Source organism: Peromyscus eremicus, chromosome 7 (genome assembly GCF_949786415.1).
Source record: "Peromyscus eremicus chromosome 7, PerEre_H2_v1, whole genome shotgun sequence".
Taxonomy (NCBI): domain Eukaryota; kingdom Metazoa; phylum Chordata; class Mammalia; order Rodentia; family Cricetidae; genus Peromyscus; species Peromyscus eremicus.
Genome location: NC_081422.1, coordinates 38,116,848 through 38,130,313, shown reverse-complemented (window position 1 = coordinate 38,130,313; position 13,466 = coordinate 38,116,848). Strand labels below are relative to the sequence as shown.

General features: G+C 53.4%; 1 protein-coding gene across 1 annotated transcript in view; it reads right to left on the bottom strand.

Moving 5' to 3' along the window:
• Nectin1 (nectin cell adhesion molecule 1) overlaps positions 1 to 13,466 on the bottom strand; it is a 61,936-nt gene that overhangs the window by 14,880 nt on the left and 33,590 nt on the right. The window contains exon 2 of the mRNA XM_059267685.1: positions 192 to 542. Coding sequence (XP_059123668.1) covers positions 192 to 542 — 351 coding nt within the window. The remainder of the gene's footprint in view (positions 1 to 191; positions 543 to 13,466) is intronic.

Here is a 13,466-nt window from a genome sequence, read left to right as displayed (position 1 = left end):
TGCCCAAAGCTAAGGCCCCACCCTCAATTCTTGGGGAACTGTGGACAGTCTGGCTAGTCAAGTGAGGGGCACTATACATGGAGTTATGGGAGCATGCCAACCCAACAGGGGTGTCTGGGGCTACCGAGGCACATGCTAAGGATGGTCAACCCCTCTAGACAGGCAAAGGAAAGAGGCCCAGGGCAGCTTACCCATCACAGTGAGATTGAGCTGGCTCTCACGGTTGCCTGTAGGGAAGGTGGCAAATTCACAGATGTACATGCCCTCGTCCTCCAGCTCCAGGCGGGAGAGGCGGATGGTGCCATCGATGAAGGAGGGTCGCAGGAACTCCACTCGTTTCTCGTAGGGGGGCAGCACGGAGACGCCCATTGTTGGGTTGTAGATGGCCATGTTCTGCTTGGAGCCATTGGTGGACTTCTGCCACGTGACCTGGGTAATCTTCACACTGGGCAGTGGGTTGGCAAAACTGCAGTGCAGTACCACATCTGTGCCGATGAAGCCATACATGGAATCGTTCACCTGCACCACCTGCGTGTGAGTACCTGGCAGAGGGGAAGACAGGAAATGGTCAGTGCCAGGCACTGCTGCCCACCCCTACCATTCTCTTTACCACGGTCTTAGCTTTTACAGCAGTCACTACTTTGATAATTCTTCTTACGAAAATCATCACTGGGTCTGGTGGTTTGTGCCCATAACCCCAGCACTTGGGAGGCTAAGCAGAAAGATTGCTACGAGACTTTGAGGGCAGCCTGGTTACATAGTAAGTTCCAGGGCAACCTGAGATACAAGTGAAACTCATTTCCAATCTCCTCCAAAATTAATTAAATAATTACTTGATATAAAAATCGCCTGTTAAGATGTCTCAGTGCGTAAAGACATTGGCCACCAAGCTTGATGACCTAAATTTGATCCCCAGAATCCACATGGTGGAAGAAAAGACCCCTTTAAATTGTCCTCTGACCGCCACATACCCACCACAGCATATGCACACACACACACATAAAATAAATAATTTAATACTAAAATCTCATACTCTAGATAATTTTGAAAAAAAAAATACCAAGAAGACAATGACATCAATTCACTTGTGGTTCAGAATGGCCTTGAATTCATGATCCTCATGTCTCAGCTTTCTTCTCCTTCCCCTCCCTGGAGACAGGGTTTCTCTGTGTAGCCCTGGCTATCCTGGAACTCGCTCTGTAGACCAGGCTGGCCTTGAATTCACAGATATCTACCTGCCTCTGGCTCCTGAGTGCTGGGATTAAAGACGTGTGCCACCATGGCCTGATGTCTCAGCTTCCTGAGTGCTGGGATTCTCCATGTGTGCCACTACTATGCCTGGCTACTATCTGTATTTATTTTATTATTTTTTTTTGCATGTGTATGTGTGTTATGCATGCACATGGGGGTCTGAGGTTGATGCTAAGTTATCCTCCTTGATTGAGTTCCACCATATTTTTCTTTCTTTGGACAGGGTTGTAGTCTGTATCCCTAGCTGGCCCAGAATTTGCTGTGTTAACCAGGCTGGCTTCGAATTTGCAGAGATCTGCTTGCCTCTGCCTCCTCAGTGCTGGAGTTAAAGGCATGAGCTTCTCTGTCTTACATTTTTAGGCAAGATCTCTCAGTTGGACCCAGGTTGTGTTAATTTGGCTAGCCAGCTTGCTCCAGGGATCCCATCTTTACCTCCTAGGCAGGCCACTATGTCCATCTGGCATTTGTGTGGGTGTTGGGGACCCTAAATATAGTCCTCATGTTTTTATGGCAAGCATTTTGCTTAGTGATCCATCTCGCTAGCTCTCTGTATTAAAAAAAACAAACAAACCAGAATCATACTGTACAGATTGTTCAAATGCTGCTTTTTCCTTAGTGATACAGGTCAGTGTTCGATGTTAGTAAACATACATCCACGGATTCTAGTCTCCCCACTTTTGTCTGGTTCTGCGGATGGAGACAACATGCTTGGCAAGTTTTCCACTACTGAGCTACATTCAAACTCTGCTTCCCCTTCCCCTCACCAAGATGTCTTTGAAGGCAGTTTTTGGCTAAATGGTCAATCTGATCTTGGACTAACCTTCCGGCCTTGGCCGCCAGAACTTTAAGATTGTAGGTGGTGGCACCATATCTAGAATGCTGTCTTTCTTTTCTTTTTTATGAGGGTCAAAAGCTCTGCCTTCCAAGAAGAGCTCTAGCTAGGAGCTCTCCTGGGCCTCGGTTCCCTCATCTGACAAATGAGCCAGATAATCCAGTCTTCTCTACTTCACCCGTTGCTGGGGAGCCAAGGGTATAACGGGGGTGGAGGGCAGGAATTGAAGGAGCTGCTGAGGATGCACAGTGAGAGAGCCCTTCCCCTTCAGATCCTGTGAGGAGCCCACTCAAGCCCTTCTGTTAGGAAGCTGTGGTCTGGTCCTCCAGGTTCCTCCCAGGACAGGTCTCCCTGTCTCAGAAACAGCTGTTCATTCCTGACTTCTCTCATGGACTGTGAACTCCTGCAGGGAATTCTTTCCCTTCCTGAGTCCCCAAAGCCCAGCCCGGCTCAGCATCTGGCTTACACAGCAGGCTTCTGTGTTTCCTTTTCTCTAATGTAGCAAATATTTATTGCTGGGCAAACTGCAGTGGTAGCCAAGAGAATGGAGACTCCCAGGAAGCAGCGGGCAGCTGGGGGGCAAGGCGGAAGTTCCCTCCAGTCTCCACATCCAGGAAGTCCTTTCCTTTGCATCTCCTTAGTCCGAACTTGGCACTAGCCCGAGACAACCACCCCAGACCAGGCTCTGCCCTCCACTTCTGTCTATCTCTGAGTCTGTCAAGTCCCCAAGGCTGCATCTTTGTCACATGACTGTATGTGCTTCCTGTCACTGATGAGCAACGACACTGGTGTACTTCATATCCCACACCTTCAGTTTACTGAGTACCATCAATAGTACCAAGCCCTCTACTGACCCAGAGGCAGGAGGATGGCTTCAAGAGGTCTAAGATCCAAGAGTGGGAAGCAGGGGCTTCCCCTTGCCTTCTCTGCATGATGGAGAAGTAGGGGCTCCTGGGAAGGTCCCAAAGCCCATGGTCACTTCAGCACATTGCTCCCCATACCACTCTTCGAGGGATCACATTGACTGTGGGATCTTGGGGCTTAGTACACAGCAGGTTCTTAGGAAATGCACGCTAGGCCGGGCATGGTGGGACACGCTTGTAATATTAGCATTCAGGAGTCAGAGTCAAAAGATCTTAAGTTCAAGGCCAGTCTGGATTGCATAGTGAGACCTTGGGAGGCATGTGGAAGAAAGGAGAGATGAGAGAGACAGAGACAGAGACACACAGACATACAGACACATAGACACACACACACACACACACACACACACACAGAGAGAGAGAGAGAGAGAGAGAGAGAGAGAGGGATATGCTGAAACCATATGTTTCTGGCTTTCCCAAGCCATGCCCTTGGCATTGAGAATTTCATCCATATTCCCATTCTTTTTGCCATTCACACTACAGTCTTGACAAGCACATTGAGTGTTCCTCCCCCCCCCCCCCGCCCCCCAGCTGGCCCTTGGTAGCACCAGATACCTCAAGCAGAGGTGTTGGAAGCTGGGGGAGCTGGCAGGGCGGGGGGGGGGGGAGGAGTACGGCACATAGTTGGGGGCTGAATATCTGCCTACCTGTGAGACCCTGGCAGTCACGTCCCTTGCCTCTGTAAAGGAGCAGGCTGGCTGCCCTGGGTCCTGTTTCCTTCTGGCTCTGGCTGTCCCACGGCAGCCCAGCCCACGCCCCACCCAGAAGCAGCCAGAGAGGAGGTCAGTGGGTCAGATGGTCTAGCCCTCTTGCTGACTGGTCAGCTGGCAAGCAACTAATTTCCTCCATCCTCCCTGACAGGATAAAAATGGGTGCTCCCTGATACTCCCCCAGCCTCCACTCCCCAAGCCTGCTGGAGGCTGCCCAGCAGCTGAGATAATGTGGGCATAATTGGGGAACTTGCACCACATAAAGCCAAGAACTGGAAAAGCCAGTTGGGAGGGCTTGGGCCACAATTTGAGAGTTGGGGGAAGGGGCATGGGGTATCAGGAACAAGCCTGGTGCTAGGTATGGTGGGCCTGGAAAGACACATGGCCCACTGAGCCCCACTAACCCACCTCCTCTAATGCCTTCTGCAGTGGGGCAGGCAGCGGGGAGGCGCTGATATACAGGCTGATATTCCCATGCTGCTTCCCAAGCAGTGACCTCACCCTTCAGGGCTGAGTTGGTGCCAGAAGGGGGAGGTTGCTGCTGATGCCCCATGTAAGTTGGGGAGGTTTCTGTGCCAAAGCAGGTGTGTGTGTGTGTGTGCTGGATAGAGGCCATTTTTCTCTCCACTGGGGTCTCCCAGAAGCAGCTTCATGGTTGTGTAGAGAGAAAATTCCTGGCATCCCTTCATTGTACACAAAGGCATTCCTGGCCCTCTCTGGCCCTGTGATGAGCTGGGTGGGGACAAGGAGGACCTCTCAGTAGTGGGCATCCTCACTTTTACTCTTGGCCTCTGTCATAGTTGGCTGGCTATTAACAGAGCCTAGGAGGTAGTCCATGGGTGGCATGTGGGGCTCCTGGAGAATTGAGGGTAAAGACCTCAGTGTCCTGGAGTTGAGAGGGGATGAAAGATTAGCAAAATCAGGCCCCGCCTCAACACTCCAGCCTGAGAGACCTGGTTCCCAAGCTTCTGTCGGGGCTCCCTGGCTCGGACTAAGCATGTGAAACCAGATCTAAGTATCCAGCTCTTAGACTGGGTGGCTTTCCAAAGGGAAAAGGGCTCACTCTTGCACATGGAGAGGAGGGGCGGGGGTGGGTAGGCTTCCTCGGCCTCACCTGGAAAGCCTGAGAAGAGGAACAGGACGGATAGGGTGCCTGCAGGGGCAGGTGGCAGGAAGGGAGGTCTTAGAGTACGCTCAGTTTTCTCCATGCCCGCTCCAGCTTCACAGTCTGGGAAACGGCCCGGGTGGCTCCCAAGCTCTGTACGGCCTTCCTGGCGGCCTCTTTTGAGGTGCACAGTGGGGCTGGGAAGAGTCTGCAGTATGAGTTTGCATTCGGCCTCTGTGCCTTCCAGGGGGCCAATGACTTAAACTCTCTGCGACTCAGTTTACACTGAGGGTGCACATCTGCAAAGTGGGGATTCTAATAGTTAATGCCTGCCCCATTGTAAGGGTGAAATGAAGGAATACACGGGAAACTCAGAAAGCAGCATGAGCACCAAATAAATAATCAACGTTGGTTGCTGCCACCCTCGTCATCGTCATCATCATCATCATCATGATCACCATCACCATCAACACTATCTGTGAAGCAATAGGCCTCCCTTTCTAGGACTTCATTCAACAAATGTTTACTGATCATCTACCTGGCACTAGGCACTGTGCGGGGTGCTACAGGCCCCCTCTTCTGGGACACCGAGATGGTTCTCATTCCTGACTCTCTGGTGGGCACTTCTACGAGGACCCCAATGGCATAGAACCATGCAATTGAACCCATTACTATTTCCTGCGCTTGTGCGGAGTCTGTATCCTGTCACTCAACGGATGTCTAGCTACCATGGGAAAAGTAGGGACATGCTTGACCTTGGGCTGTGTCAGCCACATTACACCTGACATAGTAGGCCCAAAGTTTGGGGAATCTGCTGACGCTCTGGTTACCCAAGCAATAAGAAAGCCCCCTTCCCCTGCAGACTATAGACTGGGGCTTATGACACAGTAGCACATCAGGGCTCAATGGATCAGGCAACCTAGCACTAACTAGGTCAAGAGGGGTTGGGTCATCTGCCCAAGGACATAGACTAGCAAGCCCCATGGCCTAATGTAATTCCTACCTTAAACGAGAGTCTGGCTCAATCTATCTCCCTAGGGTCCTTGTTCTGGGTGATGACCTTCTGGGAGATACCCTAGGAAACCTTAGAAAATGACACAGTACCCAGCCACAGTACTCATAGGTGCCTTGTGCTGGAGTCCAGTGACTGTGGGTCAGAATGGAATTTAGGGAGCTCAGGCTGGAGTGCCTACAGAAGTCTATTATGTGCACAGTGGGAAGAGTGGAGTAGAGAGAGGACAGGGGGTGCAGAAATCATGGAACCTGCGCCCACAGAAGAGGGTTTCTTACATCTTAGGGTACACAGTGAGTCTTTCCCTGCCCTGCCCTTAATCACTGCCTAGATCCTCCCTGACCACCCTACACGGTCAAGGTCCAAGACACAGGTCCCTGGGACTTGTGCTCTGGTGCCTCAGTTTCCTTAACAGGGCACAGGCAAGGCAGCTGGGGCAACCTGGCTTCTCAGAAGTGCTGAGCTAGCAAGGCAAGCATCGGACCAGCCCCCCACAACGTCACAGGGCAGCAAAAGCCCAAACTCAGCAACAAAACACAAAGGCTCTTCAGTTGTGGCAGACGAACCTGCTCCCCAGGGCCCTGCCCTGCTTGCCATGGAGCTAATCTGCAGGGGGGTGGCAAGAGTTCCCACGCATCGGGCGTGGCCACACGAGCAGTTTCTCCTCCTGCCCTTTTTGACTTCAGAACTCCTGGGCAAGCTGGGTCTGGGCTCAGAAGGTGGGTGTGTAAATGGGTACTTTTGTGAGGACCACTGTGTCCTGACCTGGCTGGGCAGATCTTCTCCAGGCCTTCATTTTCTGAAACTTGCCCCAGTGTCTCCAGCAGTGGCTGGAGCAGAGTGTTAGCACACGAGAGAGAATAAGTCTGTGTGTACAGGTGTGGGGTGCTGGGCTCTCTGACAAGGACCTGTGCCAAAACAACATCTCTTTCTCCTTTTGGTTTTACTTTGTTGTGAGACAAAGTCTCACACTGTAGCCTAGGCTACTCTAGAACAAGACTATGCAGCCTAGGCTAGCCTCAAAGTCATGGCTATTCTCCTGTCTTAACCTTTTGACTAAGGTTCCTGCCCAGTGTGGGATTAGTTACATGTGAGAGCTACCATGACCATGACACCTGGCTAGAAGAAATCAACCCCCCCTTCCCCCGACGTGCGTGTGTGCGTGCGTGCGTGCATGCGTGCGTGCGTGCGTATGTGTGTTTAGGTCAGGGACTGTATTGGAAATCCAACCCAGGGCCTTTCACATGCTAGCTAAGTGCTCTACCAACAAGGTACATCTCCAGTTGAAACCAATACCCTTTGCTTCCAGAGCTTTCTAGGCACGCTCCCTCCCTCCCCTCCAGGAACGGGCAGACAGGACAGGACTTCCGGGGGTGAGAAACAGCTAAGTGTAAGCGGGAATGACTCACTGTGGGGAGGGGGAAGGGTCCCCGGAAGCCTGCTGAGTCAGCAAGGTGACTTACAACTTTGGGACCCTCCCCTCAGCATGGCTTCTTTCCCAAATGTCACCTCTCAGGAAGTCCAGGCAGGAAGCACTTCAGGGAGGCTGGCGAGGAAGAAGTGAGACCAGCAGGGAACTCCCTTCCTGGGGTCATCGCCTCTTGGAAGGTTTTTTTTGCCAACCTGTCATCTGGACCTGATCATTCTGCCAGCAAGAACCCATCAGGGCGGGGCGTTTGCTGGAGCCCTTTGAACTTGTCCTCTCTCGTATCTATGTCCCAGGCATGGTTCTCCATTACCTCAGGAGCTCCTTGGCTCCCAGGCTGCATCACCCGCTTCCAAACTCCCCTTCGCACCCAGGACAGGGCCACCGGTGACCTGGCTTAGAGGGCACTAGGAAGATAGAAGTGTCCCGTTTCTTGTCCCATTGCCCAGCCAGCCCTCCCTGAGGAAGCACAGCATGAAGGCACAGCACATGTCCTGGCCTTGGCCCCGCATGGTGGTTCACATCTCCATTTCCCACCTCCTGCAGTTCAGGGACCGCTGCTGGTGAGAAGGCCTTGGGGAATTCTCTTGGGGACAGAGCTTCTGGGATGACTCCAGGGGCTCTGTGTTCCTTCCACTCTCCCTACGGGCCACTCACTCGCAGTAGTGATAATGTCCTATGATCCCACAGTCAGGGGCTAATTGCTACTGTCTGAGCCCAGGCGCCTCCACCCCCAGCTCTGGGGTCACAGAAACTGCCCATGTTATCCTCTTGGCTGAATGCTCCCCCCCCCCACCGACTCCCCACATGGAGTTGGTTAATGATGGGCTGTGGGGCTGGCGCCGGTTGCCTTGGGTGGGGGAGCATGGTGCGTGGGAGAAGAGGGGGCGAGGCAGCCTGGGAAAAGACCCAGAAGGAGCCAGGGCCCAGGATCTTCCAGACAGACTGGGCCAGCCCCACTCCCCGGGCAGTGCAGAAGCCCCGGGGGTGGCAGAGCCATGAGAAGGCTCTGACAAACCCTATCTCTCCCCGAAACCTGGCAGGACAGGTTGGTGGACAGAGATGAATCGGGGAGCTGGGCTTTGGCTCTCCCATCAAGGAATAAGGGATTGGGGGTGTCTGGACCACCCCCTTGCAGGTCCATTTCCTGTTGTCACCCCACCCCAGGGACTCTGGCAAGCCAGGACTTTACTTTGGTAGCCCAAGAACACAGAGCCTCGCTCCTGGCTCTGTCTGTCTCCATCTCCAGCCTTCAAAGTGTTAGTTCCTGGTCCACTCTACTTCCTCTCTGGTATCATACCTGTCACCTTTCCTCTGGGCAGTGGGTAGGGGAAGGTACCCACTGGAAACTGGGAGAGGTGGGCTCTGGTCATTACTCCCTGGTCCCTGTTGTCACCTGGGCTTGGGTAGGGCCAGTGTCCTTTTCTGTAAACGGGAGTGGCGGACCTGAGGATCCTGGAGGGGTTCTGTGGCTCCAACCTGCTCAGCTCACCCTGCCTCAGCTCTGCTCCTCCTCCGGATTTACCTCTGGGAACCTGTGTACTGACCAGTTGGCTCTCTGTCTTGGTAGGCTGGCAGACTTCTGGAAGTCCTGCCAGATCAAATCCAGGTTGCACCACAGCAAAGCTGGAGTACAGCAGGTTCTTCCACAGCCAAGCGGTTACCCAGTCCAGCCTACAGTAGGTCCTTACCAGCTGTGTTCCCTAAGCTGCATCTGTCCAAATCTAAACTCCCCCTAAGCCCCTCTCATCAGCACCCCTATATCCAGTAGTCTCTCACTTCGTTTTATCAACCTTCCTGGGCTGGGCCCCCATGTACAACCCCCTTCCTTAGTCACCTCAACGCTCACGCCTTATGCCTCCCTCATTCTCCTCATGCCTCACCCCTGTGCCCAGTCCACCTCTCAGGGGTCCATTGCAGGACACCGTTGAGTGTACAGTCCCCTGATTGAAGCTCCCATGTCATAGACTTCCTGAGCTCCTCAAGATCAAGCCCAAGGTCACCTAAGTGGGTTTTGAGCTCATGGCAGGCTTCCTGCCTCAGCCTCCTGAGTGCTGGGATTATAAGTGTGAGACACGGTGCCCCAAGGGTAGAGGTTGAAGAGTCCCAGATTAGGAATGTTGAGAAAATGAGGACACAAGAGACTGCTAGAGGTCTGGCTTGCTACCCACTTCTACTAAAAACATACACACACATGTGACTTCTGTCCTTCCCGAACTCCCTGAGACTTGGCTCCTGGAGCCCTTTCCTGGCTCTGTCAGGGGTTAGGTGGTACTATATACTCAGAGTGCATACATGGGCATGTTCCTCTCATAGCACGTTAGTCAAAGCCTGGCACTCAGAACTCACAGGGCACCCCCACTGGTTGGTGGAGAAGCCTGTGAGCTAGTTGTGGTCCTGGGCCAAGGTTAGACATTGTCTCAGGTCCAGTGGCAACTTCCTGGGAAGTGCATTAGCCAAGGGTCAGAGACGGAAGGTGAGCCCTCATATGTATAGAGGGGACACAGCTTAAGGCATGACTCTTCGCTGTCCAGAAATGGGCAGCAACATCCCCAGCGGAGGTGGGTCAGCTTAACCACCTGCCCGCCTTTCAATTCCATACCTTCCTGTTCGCTTCCTGGCTGGTGGTCTTGATTCTCCCTCTTCTGTCCTAGTTCCGAGCACCCCAGTCTCCCTTCCTTCCTCACACCAGCGAATAAGGTGAAAAATTGTTTTCTCACCTCAGCTGCTGCAGAGAAGCCTTGCTCCCACCACCTAAGCCTGTTTATGTCTCTGTCTTCTCCAGCTCCACCCCCTCCCTCCACAGCCCTGGGCAGCTCCTGCCTGACCAGGCCTTTCTTGACTTGCAGGCCGAGAAGCCTCTGGCTCCAAGACCAAGATTCAGAAAGGCTCGGTGACGTGATGGCAGCTGACGCTGTAGTGAACGCCATTGTCTCAGAGCAGACACAGCCCGGGTTTCCCTCCGTGAGCAAGCACGCACGGCTACTGACACATTTGGGAAAGTGTAGGCAGGCAGCAGCCTCTTTGGAAGACTCTTGTTGAGGAGGGAGAGGCTGGGGGCTGCTGAGAAGGCAGAGGAAGAATTCCCTAGGGTTCCCCAGGGGAACCTTCACAAGGCTCAGCATTGACATGTGTCTTCCTTGCCTCAGCGCTCAGAGTTCCAAATACAACGAGGTTCAGCATCTGGAGGGCTCTCGGGTCTGCCTTGTATCGAGGAGGGGAAGGTGGGTCACCCCAGCACCCAGCTCCGCAGATGCTCTTTCTGCAGAGATGGCTGGGGGAGGGGAGACTATCCGGTGGGTACAGCTGCCTGCCTACAGGGAAGGCTCAGTATAAGAGAAAGGGCTTGGGTGGAAGGAGTGACAGGTTAGAGAAGGGGCTGAGAGATTTAGAGGGTGGGATCTATAGAGGGGGTTGGGGTACATGAAGTAATCAGTCCATGAGCACCGGCTTCTCATTCAATTCAGGCAAGATGAGGGCTTGCATGGGCCGCTCGTGAACTGGGCAACTTCAAGTTGCACGGATCTCTCCAGGCTTCAGTTTTCTCACGTGTAAAGTGGGGATCATGACAGTACTGTTTCCTAGGGCTGACAGGAGAGTGAAATGAGACCATTCCTATGGGTTCCTAGCATGGCGCCTGGTACATGGAGATGCTGCCTAAGTGTTGGTATTGGGGACGCGTGGGGGAAAAACCTGCCTAGACTCAGGTGAGCCGGCTTCCTGAGCAAGAGCACTACTGACCTAGATATTGCTGACATTTGGGGCCAGACAATCCTCTCTGGTGGGATCTGTCCTGTGCCCTGTAAGACACTTAGCAACATCCCTGCATCTACACACTAGACGTCAGGAACACCACCTTCACCTGTGAGGACAAAAAAAAAAAAAAAAAAATCATATCCAGCCACATGCTCCCCAGGGGAACAAGGGACTAGAGGAAGGGACGATGAGCTCAGGCAGGAGAGGTGAAATGCATGATGGCTATGCAGGACCAGCCATGGCAAGCTGGGGTACAGGGGCTGAGGAGTACTACGGCAGGACACTCCGATGGGGAAATCTTCCTTGTATGTCCTGGGTAAGAAGAGAGATGCAGGCCTTCCTGCCTGAAGGCCTGAGCTGAGCTCTGCATGGGGGAGACAGGTGATCAGAGCAGTGGGCTCACAGGGTTGCTGTCTGACAGAACACAGGCTGTGGAGAGACTTTCTTGTCTCCAGAGGATGCAAAAACACAGAGAAGGGCAGCCAGGGGGAATGGATGCCAGCAGGGAGACCTGCTGAGGGAGCATGGCCAGAACCCCTAGTCAGGGAGGGTGGGAAGGCTGTGAAGGCAGAGGGCCGCGGTACACTCAGAGCTGTGCTCGGCAGAACCGAGGTGAGGTAGCATCTTCCTTCGAGGGTAAACTGCTATCATTTTGGAAGGATTTTCACCTCATTTGGTTCCTGCTTAAGTGAAATCCACAACATGTGTTCTCTGCATTAGTGGAGTGTTTGTGCTTAATTAGTGGCAAATTCTTTCATATTAAAGTCATTAAGTTTTGCTATTTGCTCTCCTCACCCTGGGCCTGGCTCTCCTGCCTTTGCTTTAATGTGGGAAGGCCTGACTGGAGGAACCCAGGTCCCTCCAGCGTGGTGGGCTCAGGAGGTATTCATGCAAACACACACACACATACACACACACACACACACACACACACACACACACACACAAACACACCCAACACAAACGCACACACACACACAAACGTACACATGCATCGTGTGGCATTCAGACTTCACTGCTCCAGCCCTGATGGCTGTCCCACCCAGGACTGGCATCTGTCCTCCTAGCCCTTTGTCCATACCCCCAGGCACCTGCGTGTGGCAGGCAGCTCTCCTTTGGTCCTGCCCTACCTTTGGAGCTACCTTATAGGAAAGGCTGAAGGTCAGAGGAGTGTTCCAGACTGCTGAGTGTGGGCCTGCCCCACCAGCGGAGGGACAGGGACAGTACAATGTGGAAAACACAGCTAACTACACCGGAGACTGAGTTCCCATGATCCAAGTGGGCAGCAGGATTGAGCACACACCAGTGCCAAGGGCCACTGAGGGATGCTGGGATAGGGTAGAAGGCAGGCCTTGCTCCTGCTCCAGCCCCTCTGGGAGGGATTGTTTTAGCAGTTCCTGAGGCTGAAATACATAACTTGAGGGTGATGCTTTGTAGCCCAGAACCATAGTGACCCCAAACTCATATATATGGCATGGATGCCCTTAGAATATTAGCTTTAGGAATCATAGTCCAACTTCCTAACACACCCAATGTAGCCCTCCAAACCATCCTCCCCCAACACAAAACCTCACAGCAGTTCCAGCCCAGTTTCACGCAACCCAGATCACAACAAAACCAGGGTCGTGCCTCCAACCTGAGTGCTAACCTCTTCCCGGCCTTCCACAGCACACAGCAAACCCAGCATTCCAACCCTACAGCGGCAGCCCTGGCCGCTCCTTTTTAGACACAGTGTCCCAGGCTGGGCCTGGAATGCTGAGCTTGAGGGATCCTCCTGCCTCAGCCTTCTGAGAAGTAGAGCTGGGACTACAGGTGGGGGCCACCATGCTGGCTTCCTTTCAACTTTTGTGGAATTCCAGGTCTAAAGTCAACCAAGCTTACTGTCACAGGGAAGCAGGACACTTATGACTCAGTTGTGTGTGTGTGTTTCACCTAGCAGCCCCCCCCCCCCCCCCCCCCCCCCCGCACAATGTGGAGAAGACAGGACGCGATCCCAGAGGAGAGCAGAGACGACGCAGGTAAGAAAGTGACAAGCCATGGGACAGGCAACTTCGTCAGAAGACAAGATCTTCAGAGGCTCCTGACGTGGCAATTCAGGGAGAAGGAGGCTGCCTCACTGGGGCACCCTGCTGCTACCTTCAGCAGGCCTGTGGCCACGTCCAGGTTCTGCACAACTAACTGTCCCTCGGTGGCCTTTCCCCCCAGCACCTGGGAGGCTGAAGGTGGTAGTGGTGGGTCCAGGTTTTCCGGTCTGACCTGGATGAGTTAGTTCAGTGGTTTCCAGTGTCAGTGCCCATGGCCAAGTCTCACACCCATCCCCAAACCCAGCCTTTTCACCGACACAGCGAGTCCCAGCCTCACTCAGCTGGGGTGAGGTCACCTCCCCAGCACTGGGCAGCCTCCTCTGTCCCTGGCACACGGGACATGTCATTGTTCCTTCTTTCTCCACAG